The 12,582-nt window shown below is 47.7% G+C and overlaps 1 protein-coding gene across 4 annotated transcripts in view; it reads right to left on the bottom strand.

Annotated features, from left to right (window-relative positions):
* Positions 1-12,169, bottom strand: part of LOC147902236 (pentatricopeptide repeat-containing protein At5g27110-like) — a 38,519-nt gene extending 26,350 nt beyond the window's left edge. For all 4 annotated transcript variants that reach the window (XM_087374917.1, XM_087374916.1, XM_087374918.1 and 1 more), the window contains exon 1: positions 9,398-12,169. In XM_087374917.1, coding sequence (XP_087231043.1) covers positions 9,504-11,921 — 2,418 coding nt within the window. In that variant the 5' untranslated portion in view covers positions 11,922-12,169 and the 3' untranslated portion in view covers positions 9,398-9,503. The remainder of the gene's footprint in view (positions 1-9,397) is intronic.
* Positions 12,170-12,582: the final 413 nt, after the last annotated feature.

Below are 12,582 nucleotides of genomic sequence, written 5' to 3'. Positions count from 1 at the left end.
TATACAGAGACACATCAGAGTCCAAAGCGCCCTCTTCCAATAGTCAGCGGATATACATGGGAGTCTGCCTATAGAGATGAGACGAGGGGTACAGGAGGAGTTCGAGGTTCAGGTGGAGTTGCAGTCCTTTTCAGATCCACACTTCGGGGGATCATTTCAGTAGAGCAGAGAGATACACATTCCAAATTTCTTTGGATCCGAATACGACACATGGACAGCCGGGATCTGTTTGTTGTAGTTTGCTACTTCCCCCCGGAGACCTCCCACTTTGCCAGAGATATTCGAGGTGATGATGAGACATCCCCATTTGCTGCCCTTTATCAGTCCATCGTTGACTTTTCTAGCTGCGGAGAAGTCCTTCTAGTGGGGGACTTCAACGCGAGGACAAGGGCCCGTCAGGTGCCACTTCTTGACTTCAAAGATGATTCCACTCTATTACCAGATGTTGACCTTGAGGAGGTAGGTATGCTACGGGTTTCGGCTGACAAGCGAGGTCCATTCTCATCTTATGGGCAGGCCCTATTAGACCTCGGTAGGATACATGATCTCATTATCTATAATGGTCTTGATAGATGGCCCGCTTGGTAGTTTCACATGCTTCCCACATGGGGGGGGGCTCCAGTGTTGTTGATTACATCATGGGATCTCCTATCTTCACATCTCGCATTACTGACTTCACTGTAGCACCTCTCCCCCCAGGGGCTGATCATACATACCTTTTCTTTCGCATCTCCACCTCCCTTCGCACAGCACCTTCCACCCCACTCAGTGCTTACTCCACCTACCATGATATACGCTTTGATCCACCTTCTTACTCTGGCTGTCTGTACATACTTCTCGCTATTATTGACTTCATACCCCTTTTAGAGGATCGTGCTGCCCTTGTCACCCGCTCACTACACGAGGCTACCATTCACACTTTTCCCCACACCACCCGCTCCACCCACCCACCACCCCCTGGAACCGTACCCTGTAATAGTTGGTACGATGATGAGTGTAAGGCCTTACGCCGTCAACTCCGATTCGAAACCAAAAACACTCTTCCAAGCGCACCAAATACGCTACGTGAATACTGTAGACTGGTACGGAGGAAGAAACTAGACTTCGTTCGTCGGAACGAGGAACTACTGAACATTTTGTTTAGTAACAACTCTAAGGACTTCTGGCGGAGATTTCTAGAAGGACGGTCCCCTCCGCCACTCACTGACACCCAAATCTGGTTTGATTATGCACGCACACTTTATGACATCCCAAATCAGCCAATCCCTAACCTCTCACACATGCCTCGTCCCACATCTTGCACCCTCTTCACTAGAGGAGGGGTAAAGGATGCCGTAATGAAACTTCATAATGGCCAAGCGAAGGATCATGAGGGGCTATGCACTGAGTTCATTGCATATGGGATTCACCTCCTAGCCCCCGATCTTAGCAAAGCTTTTTAATGAAGCGGTTTGTTTGGGATTTCCACACACTTGCACCATTAACACTATCTCACCCATCCACAAGGCAGGGGATCCCATGAGCCCGGAGAACTACAGGACCATTATGATTGGACATGTCATGTCCAAGATTTATGCATCAGTACTTGACTCCGAGGTTAGCAGACTTGCAGAGTGTCGAGGACTTAGAGCAACAGGACATGCCGGATTCCCGCGTGATCATGGAACCATGGACCATATTCTCACGCTCAGATGTATCATCGAGGAGGCGAGGTCACGGAAGCAGAGGGTTTATTGTTGCTTTGTGGATTTCGGCAAGGCATTTGACACGGTCCCGAGAGCCCGCTTCATACGACGCCTACAGGACTTGGGTTATGACCAGGAGATCGTTTGGGCTGTCATGGCACTTTACGAGAGTTTCTGGCAAAGTTCGGGTAGGATCCGGGTGGACAGACAAGATCATGAGTACCATCGGGGTCAAACAAGAGTGTCCTTTGTCGCCTACCTTGTTAGGCCTCTACATTGACAAGCTTGAGACAGTGATGCAGACACAGGGGGGTGTAGGTTGCTCTCTTGCGGGCACGCTGATCCAGATTTTGCTCTATGCAGATGACGTGACTCTCTTGTCTTCCTCAGCAGAGGGGCTTCAGAGACACCTAGACGCACTACAGTCCTTTTGTGAGTCTCATGATTTGAAGGTCAACCTGGGTAAAACCAAGGTCATGATCTTCAATACATCTCGAGCCATCATGCGTCAGGAGCAGTTCACATTTGCGAGGTCATCTGTTGAGATAGTTTCATCATACATTTATCTTGGGGTTATCTTCTCTGGACCGAGCTTCACTATGAGACTCGCGATGCAGGCCCGCTTGAGTAGAGGGTATGCCTCATTGGCCAGACTAGAGAGGCAGTGCTTCCGCTCGCACTTTCAAGATCCACGCACCAAGGGGTTGCTTTTTGACTCCTTGGCTCGCCCAGCAGGGATGTACGGCAACCCTTGTTGGGGGCCAGACTTGTTAGATACAGAGTGGGCCCGTGTGGAGCGGCTATAGGTTCTCATGTTATCACGGATGATTCGTGGTAAGTCATCCGTTCCTACCAAATCATTCAGGCTGAGTTTGGGTCACCCCCTTTACAGCTAGATGCTGCATTTCAGATCATCACATATCTGTACCGAGTTAGGGAATATGGGGATTATACCTCGGGGCGTAGCAGGCTACCATGGATAGCTCTATCCTCTTCTATGGCACTTGCAGCACGAGGAGATCAGAGGTGCTGGTATGCACATGCAGAGAGATGGTTTGAGCGACTGGGGCTCCACATGGATAGACTACCTCCCTTCCAGTATAGCATGGATGCTCCGTTTTCTCCTCTTATCACACGAGGTCAACCAGGTTATCCGTGAGGATCTACTACGGCTACACACTTTTCGGACCTGGTTGGGATCAAATGAACTCCCAGTGAAGCTTAGCTTCTACAGAGATCACTTCTTACATATCACAGCGGAGGGTTTCATTGACCCACCAAGATACACACAGATTCACCTACCCCACTCGCTGAGGATCTCTCTTGGGCAGAGTTCCGGGTCTCTTCACACAGACTTCGCATCAAGAGCGGCAGAGCAGAGCGACTACCCAGGGAGCGGCGCATATGCACACCGTGTGACATACAGGAGGTTGAGACAAAGGAGCATTTCATCTTTAGGTGTCCTGTGTATTATGAGATCCGAGGACATTTCCACTCCCTCTTCAGGGATAGTTATGGGATTTTAGCCCGTTTCCTCTCCTACCTAGACCAACGGTGTTTGGCAGGTTTCATTCATGAGGCACTTAGACACCGCGAGAGGATACTCCGAGCATGGAGACAGTAGCAGACTTCTTCCTCGGTTGTCAGAGCTCTATCATGGAGTTCTTTCAGCTAGACCACATGGACCCCAACGAGACGAGGCCTCGACATGACCGTGACCCGGAGCCCGTGACCTGACAGCTCAGACAGAGGGTCGACACACAGATCACACTTGGAGACATCCCCTCCTTGTTTAGAGTCAGAGCTCGACAGACGGGGGTCACAGTAGCCCTGGTTAGACGCAGAGCTACGACCAGGAGATGTGCCAAGACCGCACCTCTAAGTGGCTGACAGCACTCTATTGCCCTCCACTGTCTCATCCATCCTGATATCTTGCTGTTACCGAGGATGATGATGATATTGATGATGATGCTGAGATTGATATATAGTCGACCATCGACATGACTATGTTGTTAGTACTGCCATTCTGCATTTTTGCATTTTGCATTGGTATGGATGCTCGTTTAGTAGCTCCACTACCACAGCTTGTTGTATCAGGATTTTCACAGTCTCATAGACCCATCGGTCTTCCGAAGACTTTAATAAGCTTACTTTCTTTCTTTCTTTCTCCTTTGCCTCCTGATGTAGGCCCAAAGATGAGGCTCCTACTGCTCCTTCTGCTCCTGATCTTGCTGATCTGCTGGATGTCTGAAGTGAGGCCAAGGGCGGCAAGCCTTCCTTTTATAGGGAAATCCTTCCCCAAATGAACCAACCCAGCAGGGGGCTGAACCGACCCCCTTGCTGGCCGACTTGTCTGCTGCATATAAGTGGGGGCCCAAACCCCTTGTTGTGTGTTCGAGGTGACCAGCCACTCCCCCTACACCACACCCTTTTCTAGGGCTTGTGCCAGGCCCAAAAACCGATCCGATGAGGGTCTGCTTGCTGACCTGTTCTCTGCCTCCCCACCGACCTGTGGGGTTCCATAAAACCAGGTCTCTGGCCTTCATTCGCCCAGCCCCTTTGTCTGCCCTCTTGATGGCCTGGTTTGCTGGCTCCAACCAGCCCTACCAGCTCCATCTGGATTCTGGTGGCCGACTCAGTTCCTGCTGCCCCACCATGTCTGTGCCATGTTTGCCAGCTCTGTACAGTTGCTGTGAGGTGCTGCCCATGTGGCAGCTCCCTCTGTCTTCTCTGGGCATATCTAGCCCTAGGTCTCGCTCCCCGATGCTCTCCTCATTTGGGGGCTTACAGATGGGGAGGTGACCTTTCCAACAAATGCATTACAGCTCTACTTGGAGGGGAACACCCGAGTAGAGGCTCTTGACATGGCCCACCAAAACACATAGATCGTGGAGACTACACCCCCACCACAGAGAGAGACGACCCGGCAAACACAGATACGAGATTTTTCGCAGCGCACAAGAGAGCCATGGCACCTGGTGATGTATTTTGACTCTGAGATTGAGTACTAGTTTTGAGTTTTGAGTTTTGAGCTTCATTTAGTATAGCACTCAGCAAAGGGCCCTAGCGACCCCTCTGCTTCTACCCACAATGGCATGTTTGAGTTACTCTGTGATTGTATTTTGTCTCATAGGCCCGCGAGGCTTCTCGAAGACAATAATACATCTTTCTTTCTTTCTCTTGGATTTTGAGAAGGCCTACGAGAGGGTGGAGTAGTCTTTTCTGGAGGGCACCATGCAGCGCTTTTCAGACCTTGGTCATACGGGCGAGGCTTTCTCTCTTTTCCCGCTCAGTTCAACAGGGCTGCCCACTCAACCCCTTTCTGTTTCTTTTTGTAGCAGAGGCGCTAGGCTATTTTATGTGCTCAAGCCGGGGGCCTTACAACGATGAGGCTCCCAATCAGGGAGGAGGAGGAGTTGCTGGACTCAAAGGTTGCAGGACGACACGGCACTCTACGTGGAGGGCTCTGGGGCAAGCCTTAAGGTGGTCAGGGAGGCTCGAGCCACTTATTGCACAGCATCTGAGGCCAAGATAGACTGGACCAAATCAGTTGGTTTTCTTACAATAACTGAGGTTGTCTAGGAGGTCCGAGATTGGGGGGCAGCCCTAGGTTTTAGGTGGATTCTGCGAGGGCAGACAGTGAGGTACCTTGGATGTCAAGTGGGTATGGACATTTCAGTAGAGCAGCAAATTGCCCCGGCCCTAGACAGTGCGCAGCGCAAGCTTCTATATTGGAGCTCAGCCAACTCTCTTTAGCACGCAAGACCTTGGTGGCCAACTAGGTCCTTCTTGCCACAGCTTGGTACATAGCCTCATGCTAGTGCTTTCACAAGGGTGGCATGGAACAGCTCTAGCATTTGTTGCACAACTTCTTATGGGCAGGATCAGATGACACCCGCAACACTAGAGCCAGGGTGGTATGGCAAATAGTGCTACAAGCCCAGGGAGGCCTTGGCATCATTGCCCAGAGATGGAGAGCAAAGCCCTCCTAGGCAAGCTGGCAGTATGAGGTCTCCATTCAGGCTCTGAACCCTGGAAGCTCTTGCTTCGGAGAAGGCTGCTCAGGAACAACCCCTGCACAGGTTGACAATGGCAGCAGTCCCATAGATGGATATCCTCGAAGGCCCCCTCACAGGAAAGGGCTCCCCCATGATGAGGAGCTTTCTCAAAGTCTGGAAGCACTTGTCTAGAGGACTTATTCAGGCTACACCCACTTGCCACGAGGAGATCAATTGTCAGCCGATCGTCTAGCATCCTGAGGTCCAGGATCCGGAGAGATGCATGCTTGGGCAGCGGACACATATAGGTTGAGCACAATGGGACAGTGGTCCAGTGAGGTCTTCCGGGACCTCCCCCTAGACGAGGAGGACAGATAGCAAGCAGTTTCATATCTAAGGGGGGCACGCACTCGGCTGGCAAAGATAGACACAACGATTCCCAACTCTTGGTTTGAGGGACAAGCACCACTTGGACACTGCATCATTTGTCTGGTCGATTTTTTAGGACTGAAGTGCCTCTTAGGGTGCAGTTCCTCTAGCAGTCATGAGGGTTTCTATCGTCATAGATACTACAGGGTTGGGACGAGGGGCCTCCTTCTGGCAAAGACAGAGAGAGACCACTAGGATGACCAAGTTTTGGACGGGCTTGTATGGCAGAGGATCAGGAGAGTGGGACGCTTGGGCAATGCTTGGACTATTGCCCCGAACATGGTCCTTTTAGATCAAGAGGGAGCACGATGGCGACTCTAGTTATGGGAGGGTCATCCTTTCCGAGACATTCAGTGGGATCCGGGGAAGTGGTTCTAGCCTGCTCAAGTAGGGCACACAGATAGAGTGGAGGAGGTGCCCTTTTTCTCTTACACGACATGCATTGGCCACCCCCTATAGCTGGAGGCGACAACATGGACCCCCTCCAGGAGCGTCACTGGATTGAGCAAGAGGTCCCCCATGAGGTTCTTTCTCACTTTTGGTCACGTCTCTGGACCAGTCTAAGACCACAAAAGATTTCATATTTCTTTTGGATAGTGGCTAATAGGGGCCTGCCTAAGAGCAGGTGCGGGTGGATGGCAGCTGCCACAGCTATATGGATAAAGTGATAGAGACAATGCCCCACTGTCTTTGGGGATGCCAAGCAGCGCAGAGGATCTGGTCAGCAGCCCTGAGGATTGTAGCTAGCACCCAACAGATGCGGCGAGACTTCACTTGGGGGGCTCACAGAGGGGGGGCATGCTTCTTGATTGATACTACCTCCCCAACCTATCGGATGCAGGGCTAGCATGTGGCTAGGATTGAGGCATAAAATGTGGTGCCTCCCAACCGTGTTTGCCCTATACCTTCGTCCAAGGATAGCATTTGAGAGACACCGTCCAGCATTATTTCTTGGAACTTTTGGGTTGCCCGTTGCAACTTGGTGATGGGAGGCCAGCAAGTTCTTCCGACAACCACTCTTGTCTATCTCATATACACCTTAGGCACCATTTGGGAGCGTGGGACTCCGGGTTCTAGAGTGACCACCAAAGGCGGGAGCGTTTCTACAAGGCATGGCCTACATGCATTTCCTACAATGTGAGGCATTTGTATGATATTCGACATAGCATACTCACGTCGTCGTCATTTATTATAGATATCAACTTCTAAACCTAAAGAAGATTGAGGATCAAGAAACTACAATAGCTTCCACTAGCTACACCATTAAGTTCTCAAAACTATCGAGGATAAATCCCTCTGCCAAAAGAGTTTTGGATCTTTGTACATAAAATCTTTTGAGTTTGGAATGTCTAGGACTAATAAGCAATCTATGAATCTCCTAGCCTTCCTAGGTATGAAGAACGATTGGACAAGTCTCACAAGAGATCAATTGTTGCATAAACTCAAATTCATACATGAAAATGTAGAAGTTTGCTAATAAATAGCACAATTAGTGCCCATCCGAATACCAATGCTTTGTTGAAATAAGAGTCTCCTAGAGTTATGAATAAATTATCTAGAAGAAAGTTTAATCAATAAGGGACATCTTCAGTGTCTACAACTTTTGTGCAAATATACCTTTGTAAGACTAGAATATATCCAATCGTATAGATTCAAAATTCAAAATCTTGCTTTTTGGATTTTACCCAATAAAATCCAAAATGCAAGGCTGATTTTTAACTCCTAATCTAACTTTTTAGTTTCTAATTGAAAACTTGTGAAACAAGCTGACTTCAAATCTTCCAAATCTATCTTAGTATAGGGTGTAGTGAAATCGTATGTTTCACAAGACTGGAGTGGACTTCTCTTCTACGCTCCGAGGAGTTAGAAACTTAACTCCCACCGGATTATTCTAAATCTCAACTTACATCTACTGGAAGATCAAACCTCTCTCAATAAGTTTCTCCAAAGTTCATGGACAATTGGTAACATGGCCTTGAAACAATAACTTAACCACTTTGAGACATCAGTTGGAGAAGTCTTACAAGCCGTTGCAATGAATCTAGGTTTCTTAGGATTTTAATGGAACTTCCAAGCTGCATAGAGATAAGGAAGACTTGGGTTGCAAATGAACCCATAAGACTGACAAAAGATTTGATGTTTCAAAATCAAATCCTTTTGAGGTATAGAAGAACTTGCATACATCTTTGCTACACTTTGCTACAGCATTATATATCCATATGAATCCAGGAACATGCCCAAACTCATCCTCTAAAAACACAACACATAGTGCAATTGCAATCTCATGATAGTCACTCAAAAGGTTGAAAATCATAAACTCCATCATGTATAGTAGGGACTAGCTACTATGAACTCCATCACGCATAGCAAGGACTATGCATGTCTTTCTTGCAGGATTAACCTCTCCTAGTAGAGATTGCAAAATAAAACTTTTTACAGGTGAAGACAAAATTATTTGAGCATGTCTACGTAAGAAATCACAAACTCCATCACGCATAGCAAGGACTATGCATGTCTTTCTTGCAGGATTAACCTCTCCTAGTAGAGATTGCAAAATAAAACTTTTTACAGGTGAAGACAAAATTATTTGAGCATGTCTACGTAAGAAATCACAAACTTTCGCTGGAATTTACTCAAGGATATCTCATCCTCTAAAGAGAGAGAGCTGCCACTATCAAAGGTGCGAACCAAAGAAACTTCTCTTAGTTTTGAAGCAACTAGATTCAAAACTGTCGACTTCCACTGTAATAAGAGACCTTGGACCCCTAAAGGTTCTTCTATTTGGATAGCGAAATTTGAGACTCCTTTCTCTATGGCTTTTAGTAGGCATGAATCCTCAGAAGAAAGTCGAAATTTTGTGCCTTTTCAAAAAAGCTCCCTTAGAAAGGCAGTAGAAGGACAGATGTATCAGCAATAACAACAAGACTTAAAGAACTATCAACAAAAGGAGCAAACTTTTTACTAGTACAACAACAAGGGCTACTAAGAATGGCTAGCTTTCCATGCATTGTAAGGTTTCTACCAATGTCTGCATAATTGACGGCCTTTTGTCCTAATGTTTTCACACTATTTCCAAGCAATCACAGGATGCTTCCAAACTCCTCTAACCCAATAAGGAAGAGCATCCATAACTTGAGGTGACTTTAATATTAGAACTTAACCTACCTTATCAAGACTAGGAGTAGTAAACATAGTGATCATAATCTCTTTTCTTAAACTGGGAGCACTTTTAAGACATCATTGAGATGAGCATCAGGGTCTTTGTAAGTTTTTGGGATGCCACACCTGAGAATTGTTGCTGCAAGAAGCCCCAGGTAAGTCCAGAACCCATGGTCAGCTTTTCGTTGTGGTGCAGGACATCATGCACATGAATTGGTATCACTACCATGTGTCAGAGGCAATCCTCTCTATTAAAAAAAGCATGAACCTCATCATTAACATAACCAAATTCAGGGCTCGCAGCTTCTTCAAACTCTCTGTCCTCCCATTTTCTCATTGCGCCCTGACAGCTGTTAGCTGCAGCATAAACGTTTAATAAAAGCACATATGGTGTTGCATTTGTAGGTTCCAAGTCAAAAAGTTGTTTGGCAGCATCTTTCCCTCGGTGCATATCCACATGCACTCTGCATGCACCTAACAACGTGATCCAGGAGACTCCCGTAGGCTGCAAGGGCATGTTTTTTAGGAAGCCTTCCACCTTCTCTAGCTGTCCTGCCCGCCCTAGAAGGTCAATCATGCAGTTATAATGTTCTACCGATGGTACAATACCATAATCTTTAGTCATGGATATAAAACAGTGATGCCCCTCATCCACCAAACCCGCATGACTACATGCACATAGTATGCTGAAAAAGGTGACCTCATCAGGTATCAAGCCTTCATGCTGCATCTTATCAAAGAGCTCAAGGGCTTCTTTACCGTGCCCATGCTGGGCATATGCTGCAATTATTGAATTCCATGAAAATATAGTCCGCTTAAGGATTTTGTCGAAGACCTTTTGAGCATCATCAAGAGTGCCACACTTCCTATACATATTTACAAGAGCTGTCCCCAGAAGCAGATCCAATTCAAATCCACTGCTTACAATGCAAGCATGCATCTGTTTGCCCTGCGCCAGGGCTGCCTGGCTGGTGCATGCAGACAACATGCTGGCAAAGGTGACCTGATCTGGGATCATGCCTGCCCGCAACATTTGCTCGAAAAGCTCAAGAGCTTCCTTGCCTTGTCCATGTTGTATATATACAGCTATCATTGCACTCCAAGAGACCACATTTCTTGTGGACATTCTACTTAAAATCCCCAATGCATCATCCAGATTGCCACATTTACCATACATATTGATAAGGGCATTACCAACTACCATATCTTTGTCCACTCCATGTTTCACAACGTGCTGGTGGATCCACTGGCCTTGAGTTAAATCAGCCTGATTAGCACATGCAGACAAAACTGCAGCCAAAGTGACCTTGTCTGGAATCAGACTTTCCAGATGCATCTTTTGAAAGAGTTCAATTGCCTCAGTCGTTTGCCTATTCTGAGCATATGCCACAGTCATGGCATTCCAAACAACAACATTCCGACTAACCATTTTATCAAACATTATTCGAGCATCCTTGACACTGCCACATTTGCCATACATACTGATGACAGCAGTCCTCACGATAACATCTGATTCATGTGGGCTGATGCGGGCATGCACCCGTTTGCCTTCATTGTGGGCTGCCTGGTTGGCAAAGGCAGAAAGAATGCTGGAAAAAGTGATCTGGTCAGGCATCATACCTTCCAGCTGCATTTGTGTGAAGAGTTCGAGTGCTTCCTTAGTCTGCCCAAGCTGAGCACATGCTGCAATCATGGAGTTCCATGAAACCAAATTTCTTGTAGGCCTTTCGCAGAATATTCTCCCTGCATCCTCTTTATTGCCGCATTTGCCATACAGGTTTATCAGGGCATTCCCCAAAACATCATCCGACTCAAATGGACTGCCCACAATAGAAACATGCAGCCGCTTTCCTTCAACCAGGTCGCCATGGCATGCACAAGCAGAAATAACGCTGATTAAAGTGACTCTGTCGGGAAAAACAATTTCGACTTGCATTTGATGCAACAGCTGCAAAACTTCCTTCACCTGCTCGTGCTGGCCATATGCTGCAAGCATGGCGTTCCAAGAAAATATGTTCCGGTCACGCATTTTGTCAAACATCATCCGTGCGTGCTCAAGACTGCCACACTTGCCGTACATGTTGACGAGAGCAGTCCCCACTACAACATCAGAATCAAATCCACGATGGATAATATGCTCGTGCATCCATTCGCCTTCAGCCAGTGCTGTCTGGTTGGCACAAGCAGAGAGAACCGTAACGAATGTGACCTTATCTGGAGTCACGCCTTGCAACTGCATTTGTCGGAAGAGTTCAAAACATTGTTTGCCCCTTCCATTGTCGACATAAGCTCCAATCATGAGATTCCACGAGAACACATTTCGATGCTGCATTTGATCAAACAAGGCACGTGCATCGTCCAAGGCTGCGCAGGCGCCATACATCTGAACTAGGAGATTTTCTAGAAGCACGTCTGATCGATGTCCGCTTTTGATTATGTCTCCATGAACGCGCTTGCCGGCTCCCAAGGCCTTAGCTTTCCCGTAACGCCTCAACAGAGTAGCATAGGTGTGGGAATTCACCTTGGAGCCCAGTGACTTGGGCTCCTTGCAAATCGTAACGATTGCCTCTCGCTTGGCAGCATTCTTGGCGTGGACTTCCTCTCCAGTGCCTGAAAGACTCTTTCGCGCTAGCTTGCATTTCCAGCTCATAGTCTAAGAATGCTTGCGCATGGCGATGCAGCCCAGAGGTGGTGGTGTCGCGCTCAGCAGGCATCTCTCACGATCTTGTGGGTCTATCTAGCGTATTGCTAAGGATCGCCATTTCCTTCCCCGCCATAGCCAGTCATCTGGTTGAGTTATTAACAGGGAGGGTGGATCAATGCTGGCTCTCGAGCACTTCCATAAGAGGCCGTCCCCATAGCATCGCTAGCTGCGAGGCTCTTGAACGGGCCTCTAAAACCTTGACTACGTTCCCATACAAGCCTCTCTAACCTTTGCAATCTCCTGCTTAATCAGTATTTTCTCCAACACCCTTGAACGGAAGTAAATGATTGAGGAGTGAGGGATGGACACGTCCGTCTGGGACTTCTGGAACAGGCTTTGAACACCTAAGTTGCTGCATCAGGGTCAAAAATTCAAACCTGTGAATTAAATGACTGTGTGACCATCCCAGGAAGATGGTGCTTCATATTGAGAGCATGAGTCCATGGCTCTATGGGGACGACTCCCATTATGTTGGGACCAGCTTGACAAGCTGGTCTTTGGGGTCTATGGGGACGGCCTCTAAGGTGCCGGGAAAGTTCTTGTCTTGAGGGTTTTAGCGTCGCATAGAAAAACTCCACTCAAACTTGTGAGCACCGCCTTAAGTTCT

This window comes from Dipteris shenzhenensis, chromosome 5 (genome assembly GCF_047967505.1).
Source record: "Dipteris shenzhenensis isolate YYH24624 ecotype China chromosome 5, Dip_SZ_1.0, whole genome shotgun sequence".
Classification (NCBI taxonomy): Eukaryota; Viridiplantae; Streptophyta; class Polypodiopsida; order Gleicheniales; family Dipteridaceae; genus Dipteris; species Dipteris shenzhenensis.
This window is presented reverse-complemented; position numbering and strand designations above follow the sequence as displayed.